At 37.8% G+C, this 19,897-nt stretch overlaps 1 protein-coding gene across 1 annotated transcript in view; it reads right to left on the bottom strand.

The window, feature by feature from the left end:
- The window catches only part of CFAP53 (cilia and flagella associated protein 53), a 38,115-nt gene extending 23,681 nt beyond the window's left edge, over positions 1-14,434 (bottom strand). Inside the window, exons 1-3 of the mRNA XM_020972304.2 lie at positions 14,127-14,434; positions 9,618-9,847; positions 8,142-8,315 (exon numbers count right to left, since the gene is read on the bottom strand). Of these exons, the coding sequence (XP_020827963.1) occupies positions 8,142-8,315; positions 9,618-9,847; positions 14,127-14,183 (461 nt within the window). The 5' untranslated portion in view covers positions 14,184-14,434. The remainder of the gene's footprint in view (positions 1-8,141; positions 8,316-9,617; positions 9,848-14,126) is intronic.
- Between the last annotated feature and the right edge of the window lie 5,463 nt (positions 14,435-19,897).

Genomic DNA, 19,897 nt, shown 5'->3' with positions numbered 1-19,897 from the left:
ACTGTACTGCATTATAATAAATATCTTCTTTGTGTGAGTTTCTTGAGTACCAATGCCATGGGGCCAAATAAGGCACAGGTGAGACATACACAAACCATAAGAAATTGCATACATTCAACTAACATATTCCAAGTAATAATCATGTGGCATACAAGTCTACTTTAGGGATGTTCAACATTCTTTTTCATGTCTACTTCTTAATATGCTACTATTCAGTTCTTTTAAATGACCAAATGCCTTTAAAAGGCAAGCATAAATTTTAATGCATAACGAGAATTTTTTTTTAAATAAGTGCCTGGATACTCAATTATGCGCTGGTAATGAAGAAGAATGACCATCTCTTTTATTCCAAAGGAGACTTAGAGTTACAGAAGTTTGAAATATAATAGAACTGGATATATTACACTTCATTCCATGGCCTGGATAACTGAAATTATTTAGTACCACAAATTCCAAATAATCAAAACTTAATGGAATCCTCCAGGGAAAGGGGAATTAGATGCAGAAAATGTACAATACTTTATATTTTAATATAAAAACACTGTAATTGCTAGATTCCATCAAAATTATTCCTCTTACAGCTTTTACAGCAACCTATAAACATCTGCTCCCCAGATGGTTGTTTTATTTCTCTATTTTACCATCCTAAATCCTGAAGCCTGAATATAGTAATTTCCAGAATAGAGAAAATAAATTTATTTGCCTCATTGGTATTAATTCATTTATAGGTTTCTAGCAGAATTGCTTAGATAACTGCCTTCTCTTTAGAGCTGTTATCTGTTGTTATCACTAGAATGGTTTCCTATAATAAGTTTTTAATGCAAATAGTAGAGCACTATAATTGTTTTTTAAAGGAGCAAATTTCCCTTAGGCCTAGATAGATAGGATCTAACAAGTTGGTTTTTGAAAATAAAACATTTATTGAGTACCTACTATGTGCCTAGTAAAGTACTAAGTGCTGTAGGGGCATACAAAAGAACATAACACATGATTCTTGTCTTTAAGGACCTCACCATCTAATTCCTTTCTAGTAACCTCAAAGCCAAAAATGCAGTGAAAAAAAAGATTCAAGAAGTAAAAAGGCTCTCATGATTTGTTTAGAATTTGTTCTGAGATTTAGTTTTAGTTGGCTCAATGTATTAAGGATAACTTTTTTATAGTGCTTTTTAAAAATTATTTATTTTAACATTCTTTTTTTTTTTAATTTTGAGTTCCAAATTCTCTCTCTCTCTCCAGCCCTTTTCCTGCCCACTGAGAAGGCTAAGGTAAATTTATTTTATTTTTTAATTTTTTTTAATTTTTTAATTTTATTAATTTATTTTGATTTATCAACAATCACTTCCATATGCTTTTGAGTTGAAAATTTTTCTCCCCCTTCCTCCCCCCCACCCTCCCCAAGACCGTGCACAATCTGATATAGGCTTTACATTTACATACCCATTAAACATATTTTTCACATTAGTGAAGTTGTAAGTAAAAATTAAAACCAATAGGAGGAACCATCAGAAAGATGAAACAAAACTCAACAGAAGGTAAAAATAAATGATAGCAATTCGGCTTCCATAGTTCTTTCTTTGGATGTGGACAGCATTTTCCATCCCGAGGCCTCTGGACATGTCTTAGATCCTCGTAATGCTGAGAAGGGTTCAGTTTAACATTCTTAGTCATTGTATAACGTGGCTGTTATTGTGTACAAAGTCCTCTTGGTTCTGCTCACTTCACTCAGCATCAGACCATAAAAGTCTTTCCAGGTTTTTCTGAGGTCAGCCTGTTCATCATTTCTTATAGCACAATAGTATTCCATTACATTCATATACCACAACTTGCTCAGCCATTCCCCAATTGATGGGCATCCTCTCAATTTCCAATTCTTTGCCACCACAAAAAGAGCTGCTATGAGTATTTTTGTACATGTGGGTCCTTTTCCCATTTGTTTCCTCTCTTTGGGATATAGTCCTAGAAGTGCTATTGCTGGATCAAAGGGTATGCACATTTTTGTAGCCCTTTGGGCATAGTTCCAAATTGTTCTCCAAAATGGTTGGATCATTTCACAACTCCACCAACAATGTATTAGCGTTCCAATTTTCCCACATCCTCTCCAACATTTATCATTTTCCTGTTTTGTCATGTTGGCCAATCTGATAGGTGTGATGTGGTACCTCAGAGTTGTTTTGATTTGCATTTCTCTAATCAATAACGATTTAGAGCATTTTTTCATATGACTATAGATGGCTTTAATTTCTTCATCTGAGAACTGTCTGTTCATATCCTTTGACCATTTATCAATTGGGGAATGGCTTGTGTTCTTATAAATTTGTCTTAATTCTCTATATATTTTAGAAATGAGAAGGCTAAGGTAAATTTAACAGGATATTCAGCACTAGGTCCCACAAAATACCTGAAAACCTAAGTAATCGGTGAACTACTATACTAAATTCTGCTTCATAAAAGGATTCACTCATATAAATTACCAGAAACAAGCTTTAATCCCCAACAAATGCTGACATGGCACTGCACCAGTAAACTAATATCCCAAATATTTTTTTCAAGATTTATTGACTTCAGGGGCAGCCAAGGGGCGCAGTAGATAGAGCACCGGCCCTGAAGTTAGGAAGAACTGAGTTCAAATCCGGCCTCAGACCAAACACTTGACACTTACTAGCTGTGTGACCCTGGGCAAGTCACTTAACCCCAACTGCCTTTAAAAAAAAAGATTCATTGACTTCAATTGTGGAACTATAGCCATTTCAGCCCTCAAGATCATATGATGAAAGCTAACAATAATAGGGCCACATCTGTAGAGCTAGAAGGGACCTTAGTTGTCATCTAGTCCAACCTTCTCATTTTAAATATGAGAAAACTGAGGCCTGGGGGGGGGTGAAGTTATTTGCCCAACGTCCCACAGGTATCAATGACAGGGCTAAGATTCAAATCGGGCTAGGATTTGGACCAAGGTCCTCTGACTCCAAACCCAGGATCCTTTTCCTCCACACCATGCATCTGTTCCCTAATTGTCCCATGTGTGTATTTCTGTTGCCCTGTCTAGACTACAAGTTCCTTGAGGGCAGGAATACGTATCTCATTTACCCTATACAGAACAAGACTCATTAAATACCTGTTTATCGATACTTAATAATGGTCCTCAATGAATGAATGCACTTAGGTGTGTCTTCAAGTACATGGAAGATAACCAGCTGTTGAAGGAGTACTAGCTCTTCCCCAGTAAGCATCACTTGCTTTTACTATTGACATGAAGTGGTCTTAGAACCATAGTAAACATATTCTAACAAGATTAATCTGGAGCACTAGTCACCACTTTGGTAAAGGCTGGACACTTCAGCTCACTCCCTAGAGACATAGGCAGGTATCTGTCTGGGTCAGAGGTAGGGATGGGGGCAGGAGTAATTCTGCAGTAATTTCCCAGCAATAATAGAAAGTGGTCAATCAGATCAAGAGCTCCAAAAGATCCTTGTGTAGGTAGGTTTATCTAGTTTCAAGCTCATTATTTCTGTTTAGGGCTAATATAAAAGGTGGCTACAGCTGAACCTATTGATAGTTGACTATCATGGTGCTGTGCCATTGCTATCCCATTCTTTTTTCCTGTAGGGCATCTCTATCCTACCTTTTATTGCCAAACTCCTGGAAAAGTAGTCTGTACTTCCTTCCTCCACTTCCTCAAGATCCATTCACTTCTCAATCCTCTACAATAAGGTTTCTGTCACTACTGCTCTACTGTTTTGTTCTCTCAAAGGTCACCCATACGCTGATGACCTTTTTTCCAATTCACACCTTTACTGACTTCATAGCATTTGACACTTTTAACCACCCTCATGCCACTCTGATACCATCTCTCTCCTCCGTTGATTTCCATGGCAACATACTCTCCTGGTTCTCTTCATACTCTTTAGCCATTGCCTCTCTATCTTCAAATTGTCTCTTCTTCCTCTTACAATTCCTTAAAATGTAGGTGTTTCCCTTGGGGGCTTATATTCTGTTTCCTATTATGTATGTATGAGGCATTGTTGTGTGTGTGTTTGGAGGGTAGACTTGGATTAAGGGAGTATTTAGGTTCAGCTCCCACCTAAGATACTATCAGTGTGACAAGACATTTAACTTCTCAGCCTCAGTTTCTTCATCTGTAAAATGTAAGCACCTGTAGTGCTTACCCCACAGGGTTGTTGGGAAGATCAAGTGATATAGTGTATATGGTCAGAGAAATAGCTGTTAGAGTCCCCTCCCATGTGGGCTCAGCTAATTCTTTTCCTCAAAAGGTAATGAAACCATTCTGGAGACTTTGCTGGCTTGGGGAATGAAGAACAGGATTACTGATGATTCCCAGTCATTGAATATAAAAAACCACACATGAGAAGCTCTAATTCCTCTCCGGTGAATGGGATGTCCCAGTGAAGACTTCTCAGTGTAATTAAGGTAATGAGTTCAGAAGGTAGTGTGAGAAATGAACTCTCAGAAGTGAAGGTTCCTCAAAGGGTCAAATAATTCTTGATTACTACTTTCAAAATCCTCCCCCACTCAGACCCCGTTTTTCAGCACTTAACAGAAAGAATAAGCCCTGCCCCACGCCCAACCTGAGCCATTTGTCCTTGGCTTTGAATTTCGCACTTGGAATGTAAGCCCCACCTCCCGGTTAAGGGGATAGGAAGAAACTTTCAAGCTTAGAATGTAAGCCCCACCTCCCAGTTAAGGGGGTAAGGGATAGTGGGTGGAGACTTGTTTTCATGGTGGGCAGAGATTTGCTTTTATAAGGCGGCCCCTGTTAGGCGGTCTCTCTCTCTCCACGCGTATCGGAGGACCAGACAGCCATCTCGGGAGATTGTAATAAAGATAACCTTTGCTTTCCAGTTTGAGAAGTCTCTGAGTTTAATTTGGGTTGGGGTCGCTGTCCCACACACCGGTGTCTGAACAGCAGACCACCACGGGCAACTCATGAGGCAGGGGAACTGTGCTCAGCTGAATCAATGTGGTGTCTTCACTGCACATCCTTGTTGACTGTCCTTCCTCTGCCACAGCTAATAAACCTCTTTTTGCTTGTTAGGTAGACTACCAGTGCATCATTTCATTCCAATCTTGAATTTAAGCTATAAGGAGACTAGTCTGGGTAGGCCTGTCCTACAACAAATACAGTGGAAATACAGTGCTTTGCAAACCTGAAAACAATATAAATGTCAATTATTTTTATTTATGTATATGTCTGATCTCCCTTGCTACATTGTAAGTTCTTCAGGGAAATGGACTTGATTTTATCTTTGTAGTTCCCTTAAGACCACTTAAAAATATTAAAGAATTCAATTTTATTTTCAGTATCAAATGAATAAGAGCCCCTGACTAGAAACAGGGATGAGAGGTAAGGAGTAGAGAACAAGGCAATTCCCAATATCTAAAGTTGAATTCACAGAATTGTTCTCAGTATAGTTCCTCTAATGACTTGTCCTATCCCATCATCTTTCCAGTCCCCACAGGTTTCACCCCAGGCTCCAGTATCAGTCTGCCCTAGACAAAGGAGACAGGAGAAGTCCACAATTTGGGTGGATTTCAGCATTAAGTTAGCCTGTTTCTGGTTCTGCTGTGACTTTAAAAAAATTCAACAATATCATATTCAACATGTTAAACACTTATCAAACATTTAGGTTTGGAAATGAAGAGGTCACTGGTGACTTGGTAGAGAGCAGTTAAGATAGAGTGGTAGGGAAACACAGATGATTGCAATGGGTTGAGTAAGTAATGAGAAAGTAGACGCAGGGTATGAAACTGACTCTGTCCAGCAGTTTGAATAATGAAATGGAAGAAAAAAAGGGAGACTGTGCCTGAGTGCCTTGTGACCTGGTAGCCCATCTTTTTTCTTTTCTTCTTTCCTTCCTTTTTTTAAAAAAAATATTTATTTATTTTTAGTTTTCAGCATTCACTTTCATAAGATTTTGAGTTTTAAATTTTCTCGCACTCGCTTTCCTCCCCCTCCCCAGAATGGAGTGCAATCTGATATAGATTCTACTTATACATTCATATTAAACATATTTTCACATTAGTTGTGATGCAAAGAAGAATTAGAACTAATGGGAGGAACCATGAGAAAGCAGAAACAAAACAGAATAACAAAAGAAAAGGAGAGCAAATAGTATGCTTCCATCTGTACTTTTTCTTTCTTTTTTTAGGCAATGGGAGTTAAGTGACTTGCTTAGGGTCACACAGTGTCTGAGACTGGATTTAAATTCAGGTTCTCATGACTCCAGGGCTCTACCCACTAAGCCACCCAGCTGTCCCCCATGTTTTTCTTATTTGTTTTTCTTTGTCACTAAGGAAAGTTAGTCCATGCCTGGACTGCTGCAATAGACGGCTTGGGCTGGGCAGGGGACTGCCTGCCTCAAGTTTCTCACCATTCCAATCCATCCTTCATTCACTCAACAAAGTGATTTTCCTAAAATATATTCCCTAAAATCTAAAAAGTCCTGCCAAAGTCCTACCATGTCACTTCTCTATTCAATAAACTCTAGTGACTCCCTGTTATCTACAGGATCAAATGTAAAATCCTCTGCTTGGCATTCAAAGCCCTTCATAGCCCCCTCCTATATTTCTTACACTTTATTCTCCTTATGACCAAGTGCTATCCCTCCGCTTGTACTCCAGTTTTACAAACTAGACAGATTCCTATCTTATTTTCCCTGCAAAGTATCTCAGTTCCTCCAGGGCTGGGTTTTTTCCTTGCTTCCCCCAGTCCTCCAGGAGACTGAACCCTAATCTACCTACCAAGACATCTACCTTTGGGCTCCCGCTGAATTGCCTTCTGATACAGACTTCCTTGTACTAACTTCTAAGACTTGCCCTAATTGCTTTCTTAATTGTAAGTCTACCGATAAAAGCAAGAAAATTGCTGAAAAGAATTGGAAATTGAGGGGATGCCCATCAACTGGGGAATGGCTGAACAAGTTGTGGTATGTGAATGTAATGGAATACTATTGTGCTATAAGAAATGATGAACAGGCTAACTTCAGAAAAACCTGGAAAGACTTACATGAACTGATGCTGAGTAAAGCAAGCAGAACCAGGAGAACATTGTATGTAGTAAAAGCCACATTATGTGATGACTAATTTTAATAAGGATCTAAAACAACTCCAAAAGACTCATGATGGAAAAAGTTATCCACATCCAGAGAAAGAACTATGGAGTTTGAATGCATATCGAAGCATACTATTTGCTCTCTTTTTTTGTTGTTTTGTTTTGTTTCTTCTTTTTCGTGGTTCCTCCTACTGGTTCTAATAATTCTTTACAACATGACCAATGTAAAAGTATGTTTAATATGAATGTATATGTAGAGCCTACATCAGATTGCATGCCATCTTGGGGAGAGGGGAGAAAATTTAAAACTCATAATTTTATGGAAGTGAATATTGAAAACTAAAAATAAATAATTTGTTTAAAAAAGTGAGTGGTAATCTTAAAAAAAAAAGAATAGTTGACATTGATTTAGCGCTTTGAGGTCGGCTTTAGGTACAATATTTCATTGAGGTTCATAGAGGTAAATGATTTGTCCATAGTCACATAGCTAGTAGTGGTGAATTCAAGTCCAGTGTTCTTTCCACCATACTATGTTGTCTAGTCTGGCCTGGACACATCAGGCCAGCACTGCCTCTTTTCCTTTGCCCTTGTCTTGAGATAGTTTTCACTTCTGAGCACATAGGTGAGAAAATATTTTACTTTTTCAAACCCCCACCACACCAGAAAACTCCTTACCTCTCATCTGAGCAACTCATTTTTTTCTTTTTTCTTTTTGCTAAGCAGTGGGGTTAAATGACTTCCCCAAGGTCACACAGCTAGTAAGTATCAAGTGTCTGAGGCAAGATTTGAACTCAGGTCGTCCTGACTCCAGGGTCAGTACTCTGTCCACCGCATCATCTAGCGGCCCCCAGCTCATTTATTTCTGTGTAATTATGGCAGTTCTATGTAGAGACTTTTAAGCACAACCAGTGTACATGCATTCTTATACCACCCCACTGCTTCTCAAAACATTCCTTTCTTAAGGATACTGATTAAAAGTAAACCATCATTTGCTTTAAAATGAGCCTTCATAAATGCATTTTTACTTATCAATTTCAGATTTTACTTAGAACATCTTCCCGGGCCACGTTACCTGAATTGCTGGTCTCTTTTTTTAGCAACAAAATCTTGTCTTTCTTTTTCTCTTGCTTCTCTTAATACTCGAACTTTCTCCCTCATCTCATCTTGTCTGATCTTTGCTGTGTTTTCCTTTGCTTCAATTTCAGTCAAATACTGATTTTCTTCAGCTTCCAGGAGTTCCCGAAGCCTGAGACAAAAAAATCAGGAGTCAAAACTGCTCTGCTAAAGGGCAGCAGTCCACTGACTTATTATTTTATTATAATGTGTTCTTAGAGTTGTGTCTAGAGGAGGGAAATATTCATTTTCCTCATTGAAACAGTATACCACAGTGTCTTGGACATAGTAGGTTTACAATAAATGTCAGTTGAATTTAATTGATCTCTGAAAGATGCCTTAAGGGATTAAAAAAAAAGGCTTCCACAAACAATCTGAATTTATGCAAGAACAGTCACCAAACTCTCCATATGTTTTTTTTTCTTCATATGCTTTGACCCAGTGATCCTATTCCATCAAGGACAGAAAGAAGAGTCCCATATATAACAAAATACCTGTAGCAGCACTTTTTTAATTTACCCAAAACTGGAAATAAACTAGATACATATGAGTTGGGGGAGGTGGCTGAACAAACTGCAGTATATGGAATAGAAGGGAATATGGTTTTGGAATATGATGTTTTGAATGGAATATGGATTTTGATTTTACCATATGGAATATGATTTTACCATAAAATGTGATATATATAAAGAATTCAGAGACACATAAAAAGATATATATGAACTGATACTGAAGAAAGAGAAAGAATCAGCAGCACAGTTCTCCCATGGAATAACTGTAATAATATAAATCAAAACAATTTAAAGGCAGTCAACTCAGATTAACTGTGAAGATCAATCTAGGCTTGGAGAACAGAAGAGAAAACATATGCTCCTACCCTTGGTAGAGAAGTGAGAGGCTGCAGATGTTGAATATTTCATACGTTGTCAGACATAGTTTTGCTTAACTGTCTTTCTTTGTCATAAGGGAAGATTCAAAGGGAGGAGAATAAATTTTGGAAAATAACTGAAGTACAAAAAACAAAAGGCATCAATAAAACTTTTTAAAAAGTTTTCCATAATTCCATATTTCAGAATAACTTGAAATGATAATTAATCATCAAGCTGGTAGTTCATTTGATTAATAAGTTAAAATCTAAAATGAATATTTAGCAAAAGAATTAAAATAAATGTTAAAAATTAGTGAAAGAAAACAAAATAATTTTGTTCACAACCTGGTAGGAGAACTGATACAAAACATGTGAACGTGGGTGAAATTTGTAAAGGAGGTAAGAATTAATTTTGTGAGATTTGAACTCTGAACCACAATCTTCATTATGAGGTATTGCTACATAATCACTTAGTAGAAAAATTAAGGAATTTATTTCCTTTTTAAATTGTTCGTTGTGGGTTTTAACATTAATTCACAGTATGTTTCTACAAATTTGGGGGGTTACCTCTTTCTTCTTTCTTCAGTATTTATCAAAAATCCTTGCATTGCATCTTCCACTTTTCTCTGCACAAGTTTGTTCATAAAACTTCGGTCAATGTGCATATCCCACTGAACACCCAAATGAAACCTTTCATTCTCTTTAATGGAAGCTTCAATGGCATCTTTCTTAAAAGCATTTTGTCTAATTTTACGGAGATGTTTCTCAGCATGTTGCTCTTTAGGAGGCTTGGCCCTCTACAAAGAAAAACCAGTTCATTAATAATGTACTATGAAGTATATATTTTCACTTAATTGTGACCTTGATTCAATACTCATAGTGGCAACTCAATCCATATCTAGAGTTAGGATATCATGGATAATAGCACAGATAGTAACCTAACATTTAGTAATTAGTCTTAGAATACTTCAAGTTACCTTACTTGGTTCTCTGGAAATTCTCAGGTAAAATTATTAAATCAGTATCAACTATCTGTCCTGGTTCTGGTTGTATGTGATAATATTGGAATGAAAGAATTTTAGAGATGGAAGAGATCTAGTCCAAGCTCCTTATTTTATCAAAGAGAAACCAGGCCTGTTGAATAGGCTCTGAACCCAGTATTCTTTCCCCTGTGTGATGCTGCCTCTATAACACATTATGGGTACTCAGAGATCTGAGGAATATTTTTTAGATTAGCTAATCTTACTATGGCTTTCAACATAATCCCAATGAGGTTCTAGAAGACCAATTTGAGTAAAATCCCATTTTTGTGGGATTTCATTCAAAGAACTGTCACTTGCTTTGGTACCATTCCTTCCTGGATCAGACCAAATTCTATAAAATGTTTTCCTCAAGAACCTTATGAGACAGGTAGCCTCATAGAGTCCAGTTGGGAAACCAAATTAAAATGAGCAGGTTATGTACTGGATATAGGGAGATGGATGACTTTAAAGAATATTGTTCTTAAGAGATAATAAGTCTCCCTGTTTTATTTCTTGCTTTTATATGAGTAAGATGCATCAAACCTATCTCTACTGTTACATCTTTTAAGGAAACTTGTATGTTTTTGATATGCACTAGAGACACCCTGGAGGAAGAGAACCTGGGAGATAGCATTTTGCATTACCAAGTCAAATATCTTTTTTAAAAAAAATAACTAACAAACAATAATTACTGTCATATCATGCATTCTCCAGGTCTTTCAGTCAATTGTGACAGAAGGTGATGTCTGCTGTAGAATGCCATTTGGCAAGGACATGAACGCCCTTGATGTGTGTGTTTTCTCATAAAAATTTTAATGGGAAAGCAGGCAAATGGGCCATTAGTTATTAATACTCTAGTTGTGACCTTTTTTGATGATAATGTCTGTATTTTCCAATAATATCTCCTTTTTCAGATATCTAGGGAATTAATGGAAGGGTATTAATGTACATAAGGGAACTTAGCTAGGTGGTGCAATAGATAGAGCACTAAGCCTGGGGTTAGGAAGATCTGGGTTCAAATCCAGCCTCAGTTTCAATAGTTTAATAGATTACTAATAGAATCAATGGGGCAGCTAGATGATACAATGGATAGGAGGGCCTGCCCTGGAGTCAGGAAGACTTATCTTCCTGAGTTCAAATCTGGCCTCAGACACTTACTAGCTGTATGACCCTGGGCAAGTCACTTATCCCTGTTTGCCTCAGTTTCCTCATCTGTAAAATGAGCCTAGAGAAGGAATTGGCAAATTACTCCATTATATTTGTGAAGAAAACCCCAAGATGTGGCAGCTAGGTGGCGCAGTGGATACAGCACAGGCCCTGAAGTCAGGAGGACCTGAGTTCAAATCCGGCCTCAGAACAAACACTTGACACTTACTAACTGTGGGACCCTGGGCAAGTCACTTAACCCCAATTGCCTAAAAAAAAAAAGAAAGAAAAAGGAAACCCCAAATGGGGTCACAAAAAGTCTGATATGACTGAAATGACTCAACAATAAAGGAATTAATCCTTTAATGTTTTCAAAATTCTCTCAATTCCAGCAAAGAGTTCTTCTGTTCATATTTGGTCTAGTCTCATTATTCTTCCCTTTGTTGTATTCTTTAATGAGATTCCTACTTCTGACTACATGGATAATACATTACAATACATTAACAACTAAGAAGAGTCATAAGAGGGTGTAATTATAAATGTATAATAAGTGCTTGTTGCTTGAAGGACTGATGACAGGAAAAGCTGCGTGGCAGGAGCAGGAGATAACCAACGGATATAGCTTGTTCTGGGATCCTAGTAACATCAAGAGATCTAAACAAAGACCCCCAACACTTAGGATGGTTCTTCTGTGAGGGTTTATAGAAGACACGGACAAGAGTGAGGGGGCACAGAGGGAATGTAGTCCGCGGTATTGATTACGAACACTGATCAGACTGCTGCTGTTCTTGAATCATTTCAATTGTGTCTAAGTCAGTTCAGCTGTGTTCCGTTGGGTTATTTCAATTGTGTCATTGTGACCCCATTTGGGGTTTTCTTGGCAAAGATACTGGAGTGGTTTGCCTGGCACTCTGGCCATTATACCACCTAGCTGCTCCAAGTTTTTATCTATGCTGTATATATTTTTATATGTATGTGTTGTTTGCCTTATTAGAATATAAACTCATTGCCAGTAGAAATTATCTTACTCTTTATCCATGTATCCCCAGAGCCTAACAGTACCTGGTACATAGTAGGATCTTAATAAATACTTGTTGATTTGTCAGTGCTAGAGACATGACAAATCCTTTATTATCCAAATATTTCCTTCATTATTAATTATTAGTCATTAAAAATGTGTATTCTTATGTTACATCACTATACATTATTCAAAACTAGAATTTGTTGTACATAGATGATACACATATATAGACTCTTGATAAAATAATAATAATAAAATATAAAACAGTAATCAAAGTACAACTTACTGGCATAATTTCTCCTATGGAGTGATGGTGAGGAATTATGTGGATAAAATGCTTCTAAACAAGGCTCCTTCTAGTTCTAAAATCTTACAATTCTAAGTGCCCTACAGAGGAACCTCCCAGTCTGTTACTACTAATAGTTGCAATGGACAGAAGTGGTGTAGTTTTCCCTTGGCAGATGGCTGTTGTGACTGATAAGAATAGTTCCAAAGGCATAAATCTGGAAGTTTACCATTGAGTTCACAAAAAAAAACCCCCAAACACTAAACATTTACATTTAAGCATTTGTCAATATTTGAGACAATTATGTGAGTGGGTATAACTCTATGGTAGTTCTTCTAGTGGCTTTAATTCTGTCCTTATCCAAGCAATACACATATTTCTGACCACACACTCAAACTTTAGAATGGTTGCAAACCACATCGACATGCTTCTTCAAACCTCTTCTCTCTTTTCCCTGTTTCTCCCTCCCAGCCTACAGTGATGGATAAGCATGTGCAGGATTGGTGGTAGGAGGAATATTTCCAGTACCTTTTGATTCTCACCCTAGGTCTTGGCACTTTCTCTGTTTGTAAGTCACTAACCTATGTGGTTGGATTGACAAATTAATCACAATTCATGGGTTTCTGACTCACATGGAGGATCACAGGGTATAAATTTGGAGTGGTTAAGGATTTCAGCGACTATACAATCCAACTTTTTCACTGAATAGATAAAAAAATCTGAGGCCCACAGAGCTTAAGTGACTTGTTTAAAGTCACATAAGCAGTAAGCAACAAAGGCAGGATTGTAATCCAAAGCCTTTTCTCTTTCCTCTACATCACACTGACTATACAGGAACCTGGTAATCTGATTTCTTCTAGCTCCAGATATTAAACACCGTCCTGTAACAAAAGAAATGTCTTTCCAAGTTGCTGGTCTACCTTCTCCAAGTAGCTTTCCTAGAATTATTCTTGATGAAAAAGAAGAGATCAATGAATTGGGCCTGTGACTTAAAAAAAAAACAACCCTAGAAATTAAAAAAAAATTTAAAACACCAATAACAAAGATAAAAATTCTGAAAATCAAAGACGAGACAAACAAAACTGAAAGCATACAAATCAGTCTCAAAAGAAATGCAAGATAGTTTCAAAAAACACTAATAAAAAAGGAACTGGCGATTGAAACAACTTCGAGTTTCCACATCATACCCATCAGATAGGCAAGATGCAAAAAAAAGAAAGAAAGAAAGAAAGAAAAAAGGAGAAAGAAAAAAAGGACATTATTGGACATTATCTTGTTTTATTCCCGCAACAACCTATGAAGTAGATGCTATTATCCCCATTTTAGAGATGAAGAGACTGTGGGTGAGAAAGGTTAAGTGCCTTGCTCAAGAATCTGAGGCAGAATTCGGGTCTTTCTGTTTCCACATCCGTCACTCTATCGACTTCAAAGTTTCCTAATACTTTAGGCGACAGGGTGTCCCCGTGGCAGTTGCCCTGGCTCTAGGAGTCAGGAGACTCGGGGTTCTTTCGGGGCACTGCCACTTACAGTGTGCCAGTCCCCCGATCTGTAAAATGGAGCTGTCACTGAACGGTTCCAGGACCCACAAGCCCCAAACTCACCAACGCCACTACACCTGGCGTTGCGCCTTTCACCTCGCGTTGCAAAACCCTCTCCATAGCTGCTTGCCGCTCTGCCTCCGCAGCCGCCCAGCTCCGCTCTCCGAGGCCAGCCCGAGCCCTACTTCCGGAACGCTACGGGAGGTTGCTATGGTGAGCGGAGAGCAAAGGGATTGCAGGGAAGAGGGAGGGGACGAGAGAACCGAGGCCGGGGGGAATGGCCGGAAGTGGCCTGCTGGTCACCATGGCAACAGAACGCGCTGACTTGAACGTGGCAGCCCGGCCTGGTTGGACCGACTTGGACCTGGATGCCAGACACGGGTCCCCAGTACCCTGGGCTCTAGGCTCCAGCGGCACTGCGGCGGGCGCGGGCCCTGGAGTTCCCTTTCGTGAGCCCTCAGCCTCCAGGAAGTGTCCCGACCACATGCTGGTCATGGTTTAAGCTCCTATGAACATTATTACGAAAGGGAGGTGGAAGGTTATATATTTTTACTTTTGCAATTGCTGCTGCACAGGACTAAAAGAAATCTAAAACATGAAGTGAAAATGGAGCCCTAATCATCACACCAGTTTATGCTGCCATTTGTAATATGTAATTGATGTAAAGCACTTGTGGGTTGTATGCAGTTTCCCCCCAAAATATATATATGCAATTTCCCCCAAACACATATATATGCAATTTTCCCCAAAACATACATACATGTACATATGTATGTTTTGGAGGAAAACTGCATGCAACATATATATATATCCAAATATATATGTATATATATCTCCAAATATATTCATATATATATATATATATACATGCCAAATGTATACACACATATATACATACACAGGTTTGCTATCTAATCACAAAACCTTAATGTTTGTTGTTCTGAATAGTATACATTTAAATTTTTACCAAAGTGGCAGAAAACAGTTTTCTGTGATATTTATAGGCACTGAAAGGACCCTATTGCTGTTCAGTAATGTCCTACTCTTTGTGACCTTATTTGGGGTTTTCTTGGCAAAGATACTTGAGTGGTTTTCCTTTGCCTTCTCCAGGTCATTTTCTAGATGACGAACTGAGGCAAACAGGGTTAAGTGACTTGCCCAGGGTCACACAGCTAGTAAGTGTCTGAGGCTGGATTTGAAGTCAGGAAGTTTTTCTGATTCCAAGCCCAATGCTCCAGCCACTGTGCCACCTAGTCCAACCCTCTCATTATATTGATGACGATACCAAGACCCAGATAGGGAAAGTGACAAAGACCACATTGTTGAAAAGTACTAGGGCTGGGATTCAAAGCCGGATATCTCTGACCCTTAACCATAGTGCTAGCTAATTACACTACACTGTACCACACAAACTCTGAACTCTCTCAGAACACTAAACTATTGAAACCAAGGAGTCTAGTTTAACTTTAGGCAATTCATTGGACCTTGCTGGACCTCAGTTTTCTCATTTCTAAAATTAAGGTACTGAACTAGATGCTTTCTTTAAGTATCCTTCCAGCTCCCAGATTCTGTTAAAAACCTCTGCTTGGGCTCAGGTCTCTTATCCCTTCCTCCAAACATGTATGAGGAACAATAGGGCCCTTTAGATGTATATGGGTACCACAGGACATATGGGAGCTTCAGTGAATGAATGAATGGAGCATTTAGTAAGCACTTAACTATGCATAAAGCATACCGATAGAAAAAAAAACATTCTGTGCTCTCAAGGAATTTGCATTCTAATGGAAGAGACAGTATATATGGAAGGTTTCAGCTTTAATTCAGACGGAAAGGTCCCATGGACCTTAGAATGCAGCAGCAAAGCAGATGGTGGGTGATACCTCTTCTTTAATTTCATTTCCACTGATAAAAACAAATCGATTTCTGATGCCAAACCATTTGACAGTGTAAAGGATTTTGGTGACAAAATCTGGTTCTTCAGTAGACATTTCCGTAGAACCTGCAGAAGCAATTGCTAGACTGCATCCCATTGTTTTGCAGGATGATATCTGAGGCCTCCAGCCTAGAAACATTGCTATTCCCAAGACTCTTGGGTTCAGAGTACTGACTATGAAGGGAGATGGTAGTCAGCTTCAATCCTGACTTATGACAGTCCTTATGACAGTGTGTTTGTCCAGCATCTTTGTCCTATTTCCTTTGCCCACTTTTGGATGTCATGATGATTAAAATTTACATGGTATCAGGGAAAACGGTCAATTCACAACTGGCAGATGATGAGAAATTAGCAAAGCAATAAAAGAAATATCTGTAGAAATTTCATTTGCCTCTGTAACAGTCATACTAATTATAGTTGTTTGCATGAACTACTAGCTTCTTATGTATAATTAGCATGTATCACTAATAATTTTGTTTATTAAATATTCACAGTAATAACAATATCATCTTACATCCCTTTAGCACCTCACAATTTTCAAAGCACTTTAATGCACATTATCTCATTTGAACCTAATAATATCTCTGTGAAGTCGGCAAAGCAGATATCCCCATTTTATAAATGAGATAACTATGTGGTTAAACATAGTAGAACTCTGATAAAGGATTGTCTAACCACAAATGACAGTAATCTAATTTTGCCTCTATTATAAGTACCAAACCATAGCATAATGAAAAGACCATGTTCAAATATCTGTTCTATTGCTTTTTAACTATGTCTTCAAATATATATATAAAATATATATATTTTTTGCAAACATTTATCTTTCCCTCCCATTGTCTCTTCCCAGTTGAACAATTGTTTAAAAAAAAAAAGAAAAAGAAAACTCACATAAGAAATATACTTAAGTTCTTTTACAACATAACTAAAATGTTTGCATAACTACATAGGTATATGCTGTATCAAACTGCTTGCCTTTTCAATGAGGAGGATAGAGAGAGAGAGAATTTGGAACTAGAAAATTTTAAAACAAATGTTAAAGAAAAATGAAATACTAAATAAAATTTAAAAAAAAACAGAAAAAAGAAATATGCTTAATTCAGCAAAACAAATTCTCACATTAGCCATGTCCAGAAATATAAATCTCATTCTGCATCTTATGTCCAACACTTCTCCGGCAGGAGGCAGGTGGTGTGTTTCATATAAGTCCTTTGGATCTGTGGATTATCACTGCATTGATCAAAGAGACAGTCTTTCAATATTGCTTTTCTCTGTATATTGTAATTGTACAAATAGTTATCCAGGTTCTGCTCATGTGATTCTGCACCAGTTCAGAGAGATCTTTCCAGTTTCCTCATAAACTATCCATTCTATCATTTCTTATGGCACAATAGTAGTCCATTACATTCATAAACCAAAATTCATTTAGCCATGCCCAATAGGTGGGCAGCCCCTTTGTTTCAAGTTTGGGGCTACTATGAAAAGAGCTGGTGTAAATATTTATGTATCCATAGGTCCTTTCTTCTTTTGATCTTTCTGGGGGCCTAATCATGGTATAGCTTGATCAAAGTTTACACAAAGTTTAGTCATTGGTGGATAGCACTTAACTATGTTTAGCCTTTTTCTTCATATGTAAAATGAGGATAATATTATATGAGATAACATTCAATAGAATTTAAGCTCCTCACGGGCATAGAATGCCTCATTTTTGTATTTATATCCCCAACACCTACCACAGTGCCTGGATCACAGGAAATGCTTACACACACTTGTTAAATTGAATTTTATTGATGTGTAGCACCCAGGGTGCCTCTCTCATATGGGACCCCCTGCTACCCAGGCACACAGCAGATACCGCTGCTATAAGGCACATTCTAGGTGTGTATTAGTATCCACTGAAAACTACATCTCACAAGCTTCCATGAATGTGTTAACGACTTGCCCAGGTTAACTTAGGAACTCTGAATTTACTTTCAAGGTGCAGGAGAAGTCTGTGAATAACACTAAAACTAGACACTCTGTGTTAGGAAATTGGGATGCTGTGAGGTTGGTTGGGGAAGAAAGATGCATATTTGACTCGTGCAGGGTAAGATTTCTACCTCAGCTTTTATAGCTATAGGGATGGCTGGAAATGTAAACAATTGATTATAATTTTTTAGGTGGCCTTTAGGGGCATCAAGAAGTAATCAGAGGGAGCAGCTAGGTGGCAAAGTGGATAGAGTCAGGAGGACCTGAGTTCAAATCCAGTCTCAGACACATAACACACAACATTTACTAGCTGTGTGACCCTGGGCAAGTCACTTAACCCTGATTGCCTAGCAAAAAGCAAAAGAAGAAGAAGAAGAAGAAGAAGAAGAAGAAGAAGAAGAAGAAGAAGAAGAAGAAGAAGAAGAAGAAGAAGAAAAGAAGAAGAAGAAGAAGAAGAGGAAGAAGAAGAAGAAGAAGAGGAAGAAGAAGAAGTAAGCAGAGCACTCGTAAAATGTGGGGAAGAATTACTTGCAATATTACTTGAGTTCAGTGAGCACTGAGTGTAGAAAAGAGAAAGTGAATGGCTTACAGCACAGTGCAGTCAGGGACCTTCTGAGCCCATGGGACAATGATTATGAGGTTATGGTGTAGGATAGGGTAAAGGTGGTCTGCTTGCTATTATTGCCGCCAACATGTCTTTTTGTGCATTTTTTTGTTGTTATTCTAAACTTGACAAACAACTATAATCATTTCCATCTAGAGAGGACTATGTAAGAAGCTATGAATCTCTATTATGTACATCTTTTTCTTAAGTATATAATGCATTTATCATAGTAATTCCCTATCTCTCATACTTGTCTGGCTCTCTCTGAACTTCATTGTGCTCCATTCTGTGTGTTTTAAAAATGTTTCATTGATGCTTTTTTTTTTTGGCATCTCTATCATTACCCTTCTCTCCTCACCTTCCTCCCCAAATAATAAAAGCTCTCTCTTGCTGCATATACACTTAGGTAAACAAAACAAATCTATATACTGGCCATGTATGCCTTCTTCTCCATCACCTCTCTGTCAAGAGGTGGGAAGCATGATTCACCATTGGTCTTTTGGTATCTTAGTCAGGAAGACCAGGGTTCAAATTCTGCCTCTTCTCTTAACCTTCTTAAAAGGCTTATCTGTAAAATGGTGATACTACCTGTAGTCCCTAATTCAAAAGGCTTTTATGAGGCTCAAATGAGATAATGCATGAAGCTTTCCAAATTTTAAAGTACTATATAATTGTCAGTTATTGTTGTTGTTGTCATATTAATAACCAGAGGGTTGCTGAATTGTTATCTCCATTGCTAGATTTTTTCATGGAATCTTTAATTTTAACATTATGCATGGGATATATAAAAGACATAAAAACCATGTACTTTATGAATATTTTTAAGATGAGAGAACATCTACAGTATTGACCTACTTTTTTTTTACATGAAATTGTGAATCTCTGTTATGTAGCACTTGTTTTTATTTTCAGGTATGTAATAAATTCAACGTGTAATTTTCAAAGGTATCCTTACTTGTCTCTGATTCTGACCTTTCTTCTATTCAGTTCTCTCTCTTGAAGAGGGTATATCAGGAATATTATCCATAGCTTCTCTTTTCCTTTCATTTCCTCCATTAGAAAAATAAAAGAAAAACAAAAAAGAAATATACACAGGCAAGCAAAATAAATTGCCACACTAGCCATGTCATAATATATGTCTCATTCTATATCTTGATTCCATCACCTGCTTCTCTGTCAGGAGGGGCCATCTCCAGTCATCCTGATCGATATTTGGCCATTGGACCCAGATGGCTCCGGAGGAGAAAGTGAGGCTGGTGACCTTGCACAACCCTTCCTCATTCAAATCAAAGTCAATTGCAAGTCATGTCTTCATCGCCCTGATGGCAT

The sequence above is a fragment of the Phascolarctos cinereus genome, unplaced genomic scaffold, assembly GCF_003287225.1.
Source record: "Phascolarctos cinereus isolate Bilbo 61053 unplaced genomic scaffold, phaCin_HiC Scaffold_4;HRSCAF=312, whole genome shotgun sequence".
NCBI classification, from domain to species: domain Eukaryota; kingdom Metazoa; phylum Chordata; class Mammalia; order Diprotodontia; family Phascolarctidae; genus Phascolarctos; species Phascolarctos cinereus.
The sequence above is the reverse complement of the archived record's forward strand: the minus strand, read 5'-3'. Positions and strand labels throughout refer to the sequence as shown.